Below are 11176 nucleotides of genomic sequence, written 5' to 3'. Positions count from 1 at the left end.
TACCTATACAAGACTCACATCAAAAATTCAAAAGATAAGAAAATAGAACAGATATATTTAGGAGAAAGTAGGCAGTCAGTGGGAGTGTGATGGTACAAGGTTTGAAGGGATGAATATGATCACAATGCAATATAATACATACATATATATAATTTCATATAACATATATATATATATATATGTATATATATATGAAACCCACAAAGATTAAAAATAAAAGAAAAAGACCAATATTATAAAAAACCTTGTACAGGCTGGTTTTGTGTGTCAACTTGACACAAGTTAGAGTTATCACAGAGAAAGGAAACTCCCTTAAGGAAATGCCTCCATGAGATCAAGCTGTTACACATTTTCGTAATTAGTGATCAAGAGGGGAGAAGCCAATCCATTGTGCATGGTGCCATCCCTGGGCTGGTCGTCCTGAATTCTATAAGAAAACAAGCTGAGCAAGCCAGAGAAAGCAAGCCAGCAAGCAGCATCCCTCCATGTCCTCTGCATCAGCTCCTGCCTCCAGGTTCCTGCCCTCGTGTGAGTTCCTGTCCTGATTTCCTCTGATGATGAACAGTAATATGGAAGTGTACATTGAATAAATCCTTTCCTCTCCAACTTGCTTCTTGATTATGATATATTTGTTCAGGAATACAAACCCTTAGAAAAACCTTATAAAAGTTATACCTTTCTCAAACTTATAATGCTGCCATAGAATCCTTAAAGACACTAATTTTTGTAAATTTCATATGTATACTTCTTAACAATTCTCAAATTTGGTAGAATATATTTTTTAAAGTATGTCCTAGTGATTTATTCAAAATTTATTGCTGTCTGTTGCTCCCTTTTTGCTCCTACTTTAATGAGAGTCTTATGTTCTATTTCTTCATTAGTTTTGTTAATATTTTCTTGAATAGATTTTCATATATACATATATATAAACAATTTTATTGGACATATTTTATTTACATTTCAAATATTATTCTCTCACCCAGTTTTCTGTCCATAAGTCCCCTATACGTCCCCTTCTATAAGGGTGTTCCCCTCCCCATCCACCACCCATCGCACACACCCAGACATTCCCTTACACTGGGGGCCCAACCTTGACAGCACCAAGGGCTTCTCCTTCCTTTGGTACCAAACAAGGACATCCTCTGCCACACATGCAGATGGGGCCATGGGTCAGTCTTTGGTAGTAGTTTAATCCCTAAGAGCTCTGGTTGGTAGGCATTGTTGTTCTTATGGGGTTGCAAGCCCCTTCAGCTCTTTTCTCTAAATCCTCCAACAGGGATGCCATTCTGTTCAAAGGTTGAACATTTCAACCATTCAAACGTTCAATGGTTTGCTGCCAGCATTCACCTCTGTATTTGTTATACTCTGGTTCTGTCTATCAGGAGACACCTATATCGAGTTCTTGTCAGCATACACTTCTTAGCTACATCCATCTTATCTGGTTTTGGTGGCTGTATATATATATATATATATATATATATATATATATATATATATATATATATATATATATATGGGCCACATGTGGGGCCACCAAGGAATGCTTGTTCTTGCATTCTCTGCTCCAAACTTTGCCTCCATCTCCCCTCCTATGAATATTTTTGTTCCCCCTCTTGAGAAAGACTGAAGCATCCACACTTTGGTCATCATTCTTCTTGAGTTTCATGTGGTCTGTGGATCATATCGTAGGTAATTGAGATTTTGGGCTAATATCCACATATCAGTAGGAGCATACCATGTATGTTTTTCTGTCACTGGTTTACTCACTCAAGATGTTATTTTCTAGTTCAATAAATTTTCCTATGAATTTCATAAAGTCATTGTTTTTGATAGCTGAGTAATATTCCATTGTGTAGATGTACCACATTTTCTGTATCCACTCCTCTGTTGAAGGGCATCTGGGTTCTTTCCAGCTTCTGGCTATTAAAATAAGGCTGTTATGAACATAGTGGAGCATGTGTCTTTGTTGTATGTTGGAGCATCTTTTGGGTATATGCCCAGGAGAAGTATAGCTGGGTCCTCAGGTCCAATTTTCTGAAGAAATTCAGACTGATTTCCAGAGTAGTTGTACCAGTTTGGAATCCCACCAAAAATGGAGGAGTGTTCCTCTTTCTCCACATCCTCACCAGCATCTGCTGTCGCCTGAGTTTTTAGCCATTCTGAGTGGTGTGAGGTGGAATCTCAGGGTTGTTTTGGTTGGCATTTCCCTGATGACTAAGGATGTTGAGTATTTCTTTAGGTACTTCTCAGCCATTCAACATTCCTGAACTGAGAATTTTTCTTTACCTCTGTACCCCATTTTTGAAAGGGGTTATTTGACTCTCTGGAGCCTAACTTCTTGAGTTCTTGGTATATTTTGGATATTAGCTCTCTGTCAGATATAGAATTGTTAAAGATCTTTTCCCAATCTGTTGGTTGCCATTTTGTCCTAAAGATAGTGTTTTTGGCCTTACAGAGGCTTCGCAGTTTTATGAGGTACCATTTGTCCATTCTTGATCTTAGAGCATAATCCATTGTGTTTTATTCAGGAAATTTTCCCCAGTGCCCATGTGATAGACTCTTCCCCACTTTTTCTTCTATTAGTTTGAGTGTATCTGGTTTGATGTGGAGGTCCTTGAGCCAACTGGACTTAAGCTTTGTACTGGGCAATAAGAATGGATCAACTTGCATTCTTCCACTTGCTGACCTCCCATTGAACCAGCACCATTCGTTGAAAATGCTATCTTTTTCCCATTGGAAGGTTTTAGCTCCTTTGTCAAATATCAGGTGAGGATAGGTATGTGGGTTCATTTCTGGATCTTCAATTCTATTCCACTGACTTACCTGCCTGTCTTTGTGCCGATAACCATACAGTTTTTATCACTTTTGTTCTGTAATACAGGTTGAGGTCAGGGATGGTGATTCTCCCAGAAGTTCTTTTATTGTGGAGTATAGTTTTCTGTATCCTGGAATTTTTGTTATTCCAAATGAATTTGCATTTTGCTTGTTCTATCGCTATAAAATATTTAGTTGGAATTTTGATTAGAATTGCATTGAATCTGTAGATTGCTTTTGGCAAAATGGCCATTTTTAATCCTGCCAATCGATGAGCATGGGAGGTCTTTCCATCTTCTGAGATCTTCTTCAATTTCTTTTTTCAGAGACTTGAAGTTCTTTTCATACAGTTCTTTCACACATGCTTGGTTAGAGTAACACTGAGGTATTTTATATTATCTGGGACTATTGTGAAGAATGTCATTGGTCTAATTTCTTTCTCAGCCTGTTGATCCTTCTAGTAGAGGGAGGCTACTGTTTTGTTTCAGTTAATTTTATACCCAGCCATTTTGCTAAAGTGTTTTATCAGACTTAGTAGTTCTCTGGTGAAACTTTTGGGATCACTTAAGTATACTATCATATCATCTGCAAATAGTGATATTTTGACTTCTTCCTTTCCGATTTGTTACCCCCTTTGACCTCCTTTCGATATCTGATTGCTCTGGCTAGAAGTTCGAGTACTATTTTGAATAAGAAGGAAGAGAGTGGGCAGCCTTGTCTAGTCCCTGATTTGTGGTTTCTATTGAGAGATTTGCAGGAATTCTGATGTGTTTGCCTTTATGTGTAACTTGTTCTTCTCTCTTCTGGCTTTCATTATTTTTGGTTTATTCTCTATTCTTAAGGTTTTGACTGACTGGTTGTGGTGGTGGACCACAGTAGGATTTGCTGAAGGAGTTAGAGGCAGGAGGATCACTAGTCCCAGGCCAGCCTGGGAAACACATTTAGAAAAAAAAAAAGTTTTGACTGTAATATAATATGATGTTATTGTCTGGATCTTGTCTATTTGGTGTTTAAATGTTTCCTGAACCTATCTATATGATTGCTTCTTTACATTTAGAGAAGTTTCTGCTATGATTTTAATAAGTACATTGTTTATGCCTTTAACATGTTCTTCTCCTTTTATTTACATAATTGATAATTTTGATCATTTCATGGTATCCTATAGAATAAATATATATACATATATATATATATATAATTTTCTTCTTATTGTATCTTTTTAATTCTGGTTGAATTTTTAGGGTCTCTTGGGTATAGAGTCATGTCTTGATGGACACAGAGTTATTCATGGGTTGTACATGTACCTTGGAGGGATAAATTAAACATCCTATTTATGGCTGGGAGTTCAATAAATGACTCAAACTCAGTATTTGTCCAGGTACAAGTCTACGCATTAACTAACTTCCAGTGCAAATGAGATAAGTGAAGCTACCACCCCTTATTTTAAAAAGGCTCTTTTTAGGGGTTGCGGATTTAGCTCAGTGGTAGAGCACTTGCCTAGGAAGCACAAGGCCCTGGGTTCGATCCCCAGCTCCGGAAAAAAAAAAGGGCTCTTTTTACAGCAAATGGAGACCATCACAGAAAACTGCAACAGGACGCAGTGCAAGGGTAATAGATGGTAGGGAACACAGGGCCAGTGGATAAATCTACATCACAATGATCACATCTCTAGAACATCATGGAAGATGGAGCAAAATGACTGTAAGTGTCAGAATACCACAGAGCTCTGCAACAGGCTCTCCTAAAAATGTATGCATGCACAAGATTGTAAAATATCAATATCAATAGACATGTTCATGTGGAAGAAGGGAAATTTCATGGGGTCCCAGCCATAGACAAAGAACTGCAGGCTGTTTATGATTGCTGGGAGAATTAGCCCTTCAAGGAATGAGCTTTCTTGTTGGTTGTCCATTGTAGAGTTGTCAGCCCTTAAACCATATGTATGCAAACAACAAAAACAGAATCAGGAGATTGTGTGAGTGTGTGTACATGTGCATACATCTATACATATATAAAAATCAAGAAAGAAAAAGAGGCTACCTATTTGAGCAGGACATGGAAGAGTTACGAATGAAGGTATCTGTGATGGGCTAGAAGGAAGAAAGGAAAATAAGAAACTATATCATTCTATTTCAATTAAATCTTATCAAAAGTTTTCAACAATAAAAATTTAATTATCAATAAATGAAGTGTAAACTATAATGGAATTATATAGGATTTTTTTCAATAACATCAAGCAATATTTTTTCCCTTGGTAGAATGGGTTTTAAACTCTCTGTATGATATTTCAGGTAGAGAACTGCATTGGTGGGGAAGACACAGTTTACAGTTCTAGTTTAAATCTGGAAAACTAAATCAGTACTATGTATTGTTCCAATGGCATATAGACCAACTACCTTTGGAAGAGAGTTTCCCACACTACAGCACAACTGCAGTTCAACTTCCTCTTTAATGATATATTGGGTTCCACAGCTCTGTTTAGGGAAAACAGAGTGGGATCCTTTCTGTAGTTTCCTCCTGACTTAGGCAGAGAACTTTGAGAGCAAGACTGTCTCAGTTCTCAGACTCACATTTCTGTCCCCTTACTCTCTCCCCTAAGTATACATGACCATTGGTTCTGTTCAGCTTTGAGTTCTTCAGATCCCCTCCCACTATGGTATTCAACTGTGCAAGTTGTAGGGAGTTTGGAGAAGGAAGAGGGAAACCCTTCACGTGCATTACTGCCAAACTCACCCATTGTCCTTATGAAAGAAATTGCCACAAACCCCTAGTCTCATACATAAATCCCCTTTCTCTGTGTCCATGACAGTTTACAGGGCAATTGGTCCAGACTCTGCTCTAGCTCATCACAGTGTTGATGTGAATGGGGAAGAGAGGGTAAAAGCCAATGTCAGAAATTTTCTACTGACAATAACAGTGTCCTGCTTCAGTGTTCAACTCCCAGGTGTCCCCCACCCCAATTATGCATCTAGTCCTTGGTCATCCAGCTAATTATTAAGGCAAGAATTTCCTGTAGTTTGCCCTAACCTACTCCAAGCCACTGATGGCAGCTGAGAACTTTCCATAGCCTCTCCCACCTATTTTCTCAAAAAAAAAAAAAATCTCAGCTACTATTGTTAACATCCATTTACAACTATGATTTCTTTAAGGAATAAAAATGCCTGTGTTTCAACCATCCTGCCTTATTTTCTTTCACAAAGTTAAATGGATGAGGCTGCTAAATGCTGTTTTACCCAGAAGTCTTTCAGTGTTCTTTAAGTAGTACTTATAATCATTTTGATACAACTATATAACAAACTACTACAATAAAAGCAGTAAGTTGATTATGTGATTGTATATATTTTCTCCATTTTCCTTCACTAATTAAAATTTCTCAAATATATTAAATGATTCACATAACAAGATTTAAATAAGAAATGTGGTTTTTATTAGATCTCCCCTTAAGGTTTGTTTCAGTTTATGTATTATGTATTATGTCTAAGCCTATAGATTCGTACATAACCAGATTCTTCTATAGTTCTGATGAACTCTATACAATGTTGTATCCTTCTGTCTCCAAAGACACTGTCTCTGAAGAAGAACAGTGTAACATAATTTTTTAAACCTGAAATTAGGTTACTCTGTAGATTCATTAGTGAGTGTACATCACCAGGGATTATGTTTATTTAGTTAGTCGCATCTTTACCAAATAAGCAAAGGTTAAGCTAGAAGAAGATGCTCATGGCTCTGATAAGTCAGAGTAACAAGAATCACAAGTAGAAATCATTGTTCACATCCTGCAGCCTTCATATCAGTGATTTGTTGGTTTTCTTTTACAGGAAGAAGGCTTAAACAGTATAATAAGGAAGTCCAAGAAACTGAATACAGATGGATTCTGGCAAGGTGTCCATGCATCCTCAAGCAGTCTCAGGCTTGACAGTGGCAAAGGTAACTAGGAGATGATATGAATAGTCATGTCAATTATCATTTTGATGAAGGTATTTTAAGACTTCAAACTTCAACAACCAATAAAATCTAACATTAACTGTCACAATCAATATTCTTTTCTTTACTATATTTACTTTGTTTGATCTCAGTTTTTTTATACCTTGAAAAACTTTAATTCATAAAATGAGGAATAAATATATGATAATTTCTATATTTTATAAAGTATTCTTTTAATTTATATAACAAAATTTCCTTGCATATATAAATGCAATCTGGGGACCTTTTATATAATAATAATATATAGCATTTAAGTGTTAGAATCAGCTGGTCACACATGCCTATAAATCTCATCATGTGAAAGGATGACAGAATAAATAAATAAACATTTTGATAGCTGTTGATAAATCTTTCACCTTTATTAAGAACCTCAAATTAATAATAATTAATAATAATAATGATAATAATAATATATCCATGCCCTATCCCCAAAGAATGACAAATTGTTGAACAGTGAATTACCTCATTAGAAATCTCTCTCCTCATTCCATTTTGAAAATAGAATAAACGAAGGTCAGCTAGCTACATCAATAACACTGACTACTAAGAAATAGCAGTGACAATGTTAATCTTTAACTCAACGGCATGATCTCTGTCCCCTCTGAGACTAGATGTAGAGTAGGTAGAAGAAATTTTTGAAAGCATCCAAGGAAAAGAAGGTGATTCCTCTGTTTTGACCTATAAAAATAAATAAAGCCAAATGTTGGTCTCTCGAAGAACCAAAGTAATTAATTTTGGTGAAGCATATGTGTAATCCTGAGAGGAGATTGACACTGGAGGATTGCACTTTAGAAGTCACCCTGCATTAAATATCTGAATATCTTATCTGAAAACAGTTTTAACTAAAAAAATTACCAAAAAATATATAATTAACTACCAATTTGACTTCATGCAAAATGTAAATAAACAAAGTCCATATGAAAATGTTTTGCATTAGAAACCCAAAGAGAAAGGAAATATCTTTGTAGATATCTGATTGGAAAATACACAATAGACAAATACATTTAGAAGCATTTCTTAGACAACCAGTTCAATGTGGAATTGTCTGAGTTCTGCCAAGTTGTATAATAAAAAAGGGGATGGGGTGGTCCACATTCCAAGATTTGATTCCTAAACCAGTGTTCTTTGTGCATTAATAACAGGTAATGGTTCTTAGGGTTGCAGAGACAGGAGTTTCCAGTACCACAGTTGTCAAACTTGCAGGAAGCTCTCTGGAAGATTTTAGACTAGAGCTGGAAAAATGAAAATCAACCAGGTAAGTTGGGAATAGAGCACTCTTGTTCTGTTGGAAGTGGTGGCTAAAAATCTGTCACAGGGAAGTAGAACATATTGAAGCATATTACCTTTCTTGAAAAGAACATGTTACTAGAATGGGTTGTGTCTGAAATATGTTCAAATTAATATGTCATGTCACAACTGAGAATTAAAATGGCTATGAAAAAATAGAGATATAGGTATAATGGAGATCACCTGAATAATGGTAATTTAAGGCCTAAGAACTGATGAAAATGCCATATTATTTAAGTAAAAACATAAAATTTTAATAACATTTGTCAACAGTCTAAAACAAACAAAAGAATCAAATCGACTCTCACAACCTCATAATTTGTAGAAAAGCCATTGTTTCTAACTGAATTTGCAAATGTTCATTCCAAATTAAATGATACCATTTACATATACATATGTACTCAATTGTGTCACAATATTTTCTGTTAAATTGGATTAGTCATTTTCCTTATTCTTTCATTCCATGTGTTATATTGAGGTTAAGGCTAGTCTATGTGTGAAAAGTAGATTCAAATGTAATGTGATGGGATAGGGAATCATCATAGACTACATATTTGTAATTTATTTTCAAAGTATTCCTTGAGAGGATGTGTGTTCTCTGGATAATTATATCATACTTTAAAGGTTTCTCTGCTTTGTACAACCTTGAATTCTTAAGTGATCACTAAGGGACAGAGAAACCCAATAAGGAGGCAGTATCATGGGAACAACTATGGAAGTGTGTGCGGGGCGTGGGGGTGTTTATAGGCATGTGGTACACATAGCTGAATTGATATGTATGCATGCACTGTATATTGATAAATGTTAAGTCTGCAAGTCTTCAGGAGAAAAACATAAAATTTCAGTAAACTAAATTAAATGTTTCGAGTACAAAGTTCCAAGAGAGACCAGAAGTGTCTGTATTGCGGAAAGTTTACTCACACTGTCCATCTTGTTTCAGCACTTTTCAAAGGAGCAACACATTTGGAAAAATGTATCATAAAATTCTATCCAATCTTGAAAATTGTTGAGCCAAATGGGGTTTTTGCTTCATATAAAATAACAGAACCCAAGGAGTTAGAAGTCCTTCCACAACATGCATTTAAAGGGTAATTTTTTGAGGTATAATGAATAAGAAAAATCTGGCAAATTTAAAGAAGAATGTGTATTTAAAAGACTAAATGTTCTATGCAGATCTAAAAGAAATCAGAAACCAAAGATGAGGAACCACACTGTCACAACCTTCATCTTACTTGGACTGACAGATAACCAACAACTGCAGGTTCTTATCTTTATCATTCTCTTCTTCACCTACTCACTGAGCATAACTGGAAATCTGGCCATCATCTCCCTCATCTTAGTGGATCCTCACCTTAAAACAGCCATGTATTATTTCCTTAAAAACTTTGCTGTCTTAGAGATCTCCTTCACATCTGCAAGCATCCCCAGATACTTGTATAGCATAGCAACAGGTGACAAAACAATTACCTATAATGCCTGTGTTGCCCAAGTATTTTTTACCGACCTCTTTGGTGTAACTGAATTTTTCCTTCTAGCTGCTATGTCCTACGACCGTTATGTGGCCATCTGCAGGCCACTGCACTATTTGACTACCATGAATACCGCTGTCTGCAGAAGACTTGTGTTTTGTTGTTGGGTAGCTGGCTTATTTATTTTAATTCCCCCACTTAGCCTCGGCCTAAATCTGCAGTTCTGTGATTCTAATATCGTTGATCATTTTATCTGTGATGCTTCCCCTCTCCTTAAAATCTCTTGTTCAGACACTTGGTTCATGGAGCACACAGTTCTCATCTGTGCTGTACGGACTCTCATTATAACGCTGGTGTGTGTTGTTCTCCCCTACGTTAATATCATCAAGACAATTCTTAGATTCCCTTCTGCCCAACAAAAGCAAAAAGCCTTTTCTACCTGTTCTTCCCACATGATTGTGGTTTCTATCACCTATGGCAGCTGCATCTTCATCTACATCAAGCCATCTGCAAAAAAGGAGGTGGCCATCAATAAGGGTGTGATGGTTCTCACTACTTCCATTGCCCCTATGCTAAACCCCTTCATCTACACACTTAGAAACAGGCAAGTCAAGCAAACCTTCGGTGATTCAATAAAAAGAATTATAGCATTTTTCAAGAAATAAGGCAGGGCGAAACCCAGTAACCAAGCAACGGTAAACTTCCCAAACTTCTTAGTCAAGTTGATTTTTCCTGAACACACTTTCTCATTGTATTCAACAGACATTCCTGCTCCCACAAACCTCTATTAGGATCATAACCTTCCATATGTGCTAATAGCTTTCAGAAATCATAACCCTGTTTCACTTGAAAATAAAGAATACCAGAAAATGATAAAGTAAAATAAAACAGAGAAGGGACTGCCAGCTTTTAGACCTTAAGCAAAAAAAGTAAGTCACCATTGTTTCTTCTAATTCAAAACTTTCAATTGATTAATTTGCTAACCCATTTAATAGATATTAGTGTGTATTGTTCCTAAGGTAGGTACTATTTAGGTCCTAAAAACAGAAGAGGACACAAATAAAAGAAAAAAACAAACAAACAAAAAAACACAATCAAACTTCCTCCCCACCATGTACTCTCAGAAATACAAAGGAGAAGTGGAAATAAGACAGTGAGCAGATAATCAAAATGTTGCAAATGCATAGCAGGAATACTTTTCACTATAGTTCTATCATTTTTTGATATAGATAAGATAGAGACAATTGTGCTAAAATAAGTCAGGGACAGAGAGTCAAGAATGTGGGTTGTAGAAGGGCTGACCGAAGAGAAGTTGAGAATTGATTTGTGTTGTCGGAAGCTAGAATGGTAATGAGGAAGAGAAAGCTGAGGAAAGATTAATTAAATCACAGGTAGGTAGAAGGCAAAAGTTCCACTGAGATGTTGCAAGTATCATGATGATATTGGTAATGATAGCATACTATATAAGTCAGAAAACTTGAAAACAAATTTTGAATGTTTTTATCATACAGAAATCATTAATATTGAAGGTACAACATTTAAATTCTGACTTTACTATTTCACAGTGTTTTCTTCTATCAAGGCATCACATGATACTTTATGAATAACTTTATGTTTTAATG

The 11176-nt window shown here is 36.0% G+C and overlaps 1 protein-coding gene across 1 annotated transcript; it reads left to right on the top strand.

The window, feature by feature from the left end:
• The first annotated feature begins 9283 nt into the window (after nt 1-9283).
• Nucleotides 9284-10219, top strand: Or6c203 (olfactory receptor family 6 subfamily C member 203). The gene has a single exon (NM_001001357.2). It carries the CDS (start codon nt 9284-9286, stop codon nt 10217-10219), a length of 936 nt encoding a protein of 311 aa, NP_001001357.2.
• The last annotated feature ends 957 nt before the right edge of the window (nt 10220-11176 follow it).

The sequence above is a fragment of the Rattus norvegicus genome, chromosome 7, assembly GCF_036323735.1.
Source record: "Rattus norvegicus strain BN/NHsdMcwi chromosome 7, GRCr8, whole genome shotgun sequence".
Classification (NCBI taxonomy): domain Eukaryota; kingdom Metazoa; phylum Chordata; class Mammalia; order Rodentia; family Muridae; genus Rattus; species Rattus norvegicus.
The sequence above is the reverse complement of the archived record's forward strand: the minus strand, read 5'-3'. Positions and strand labels throughout refer to the sequence as shown.

Bases quoted from the DNA above. Each gene is read 5' to 3' on its own strand.
- Or6c203 (NM_001001357.2), top strand. From the start codon at position 9,284: ATGAGGAACCACACTGTCACAACCTTCATCTTACTTGGACTGACAGAT.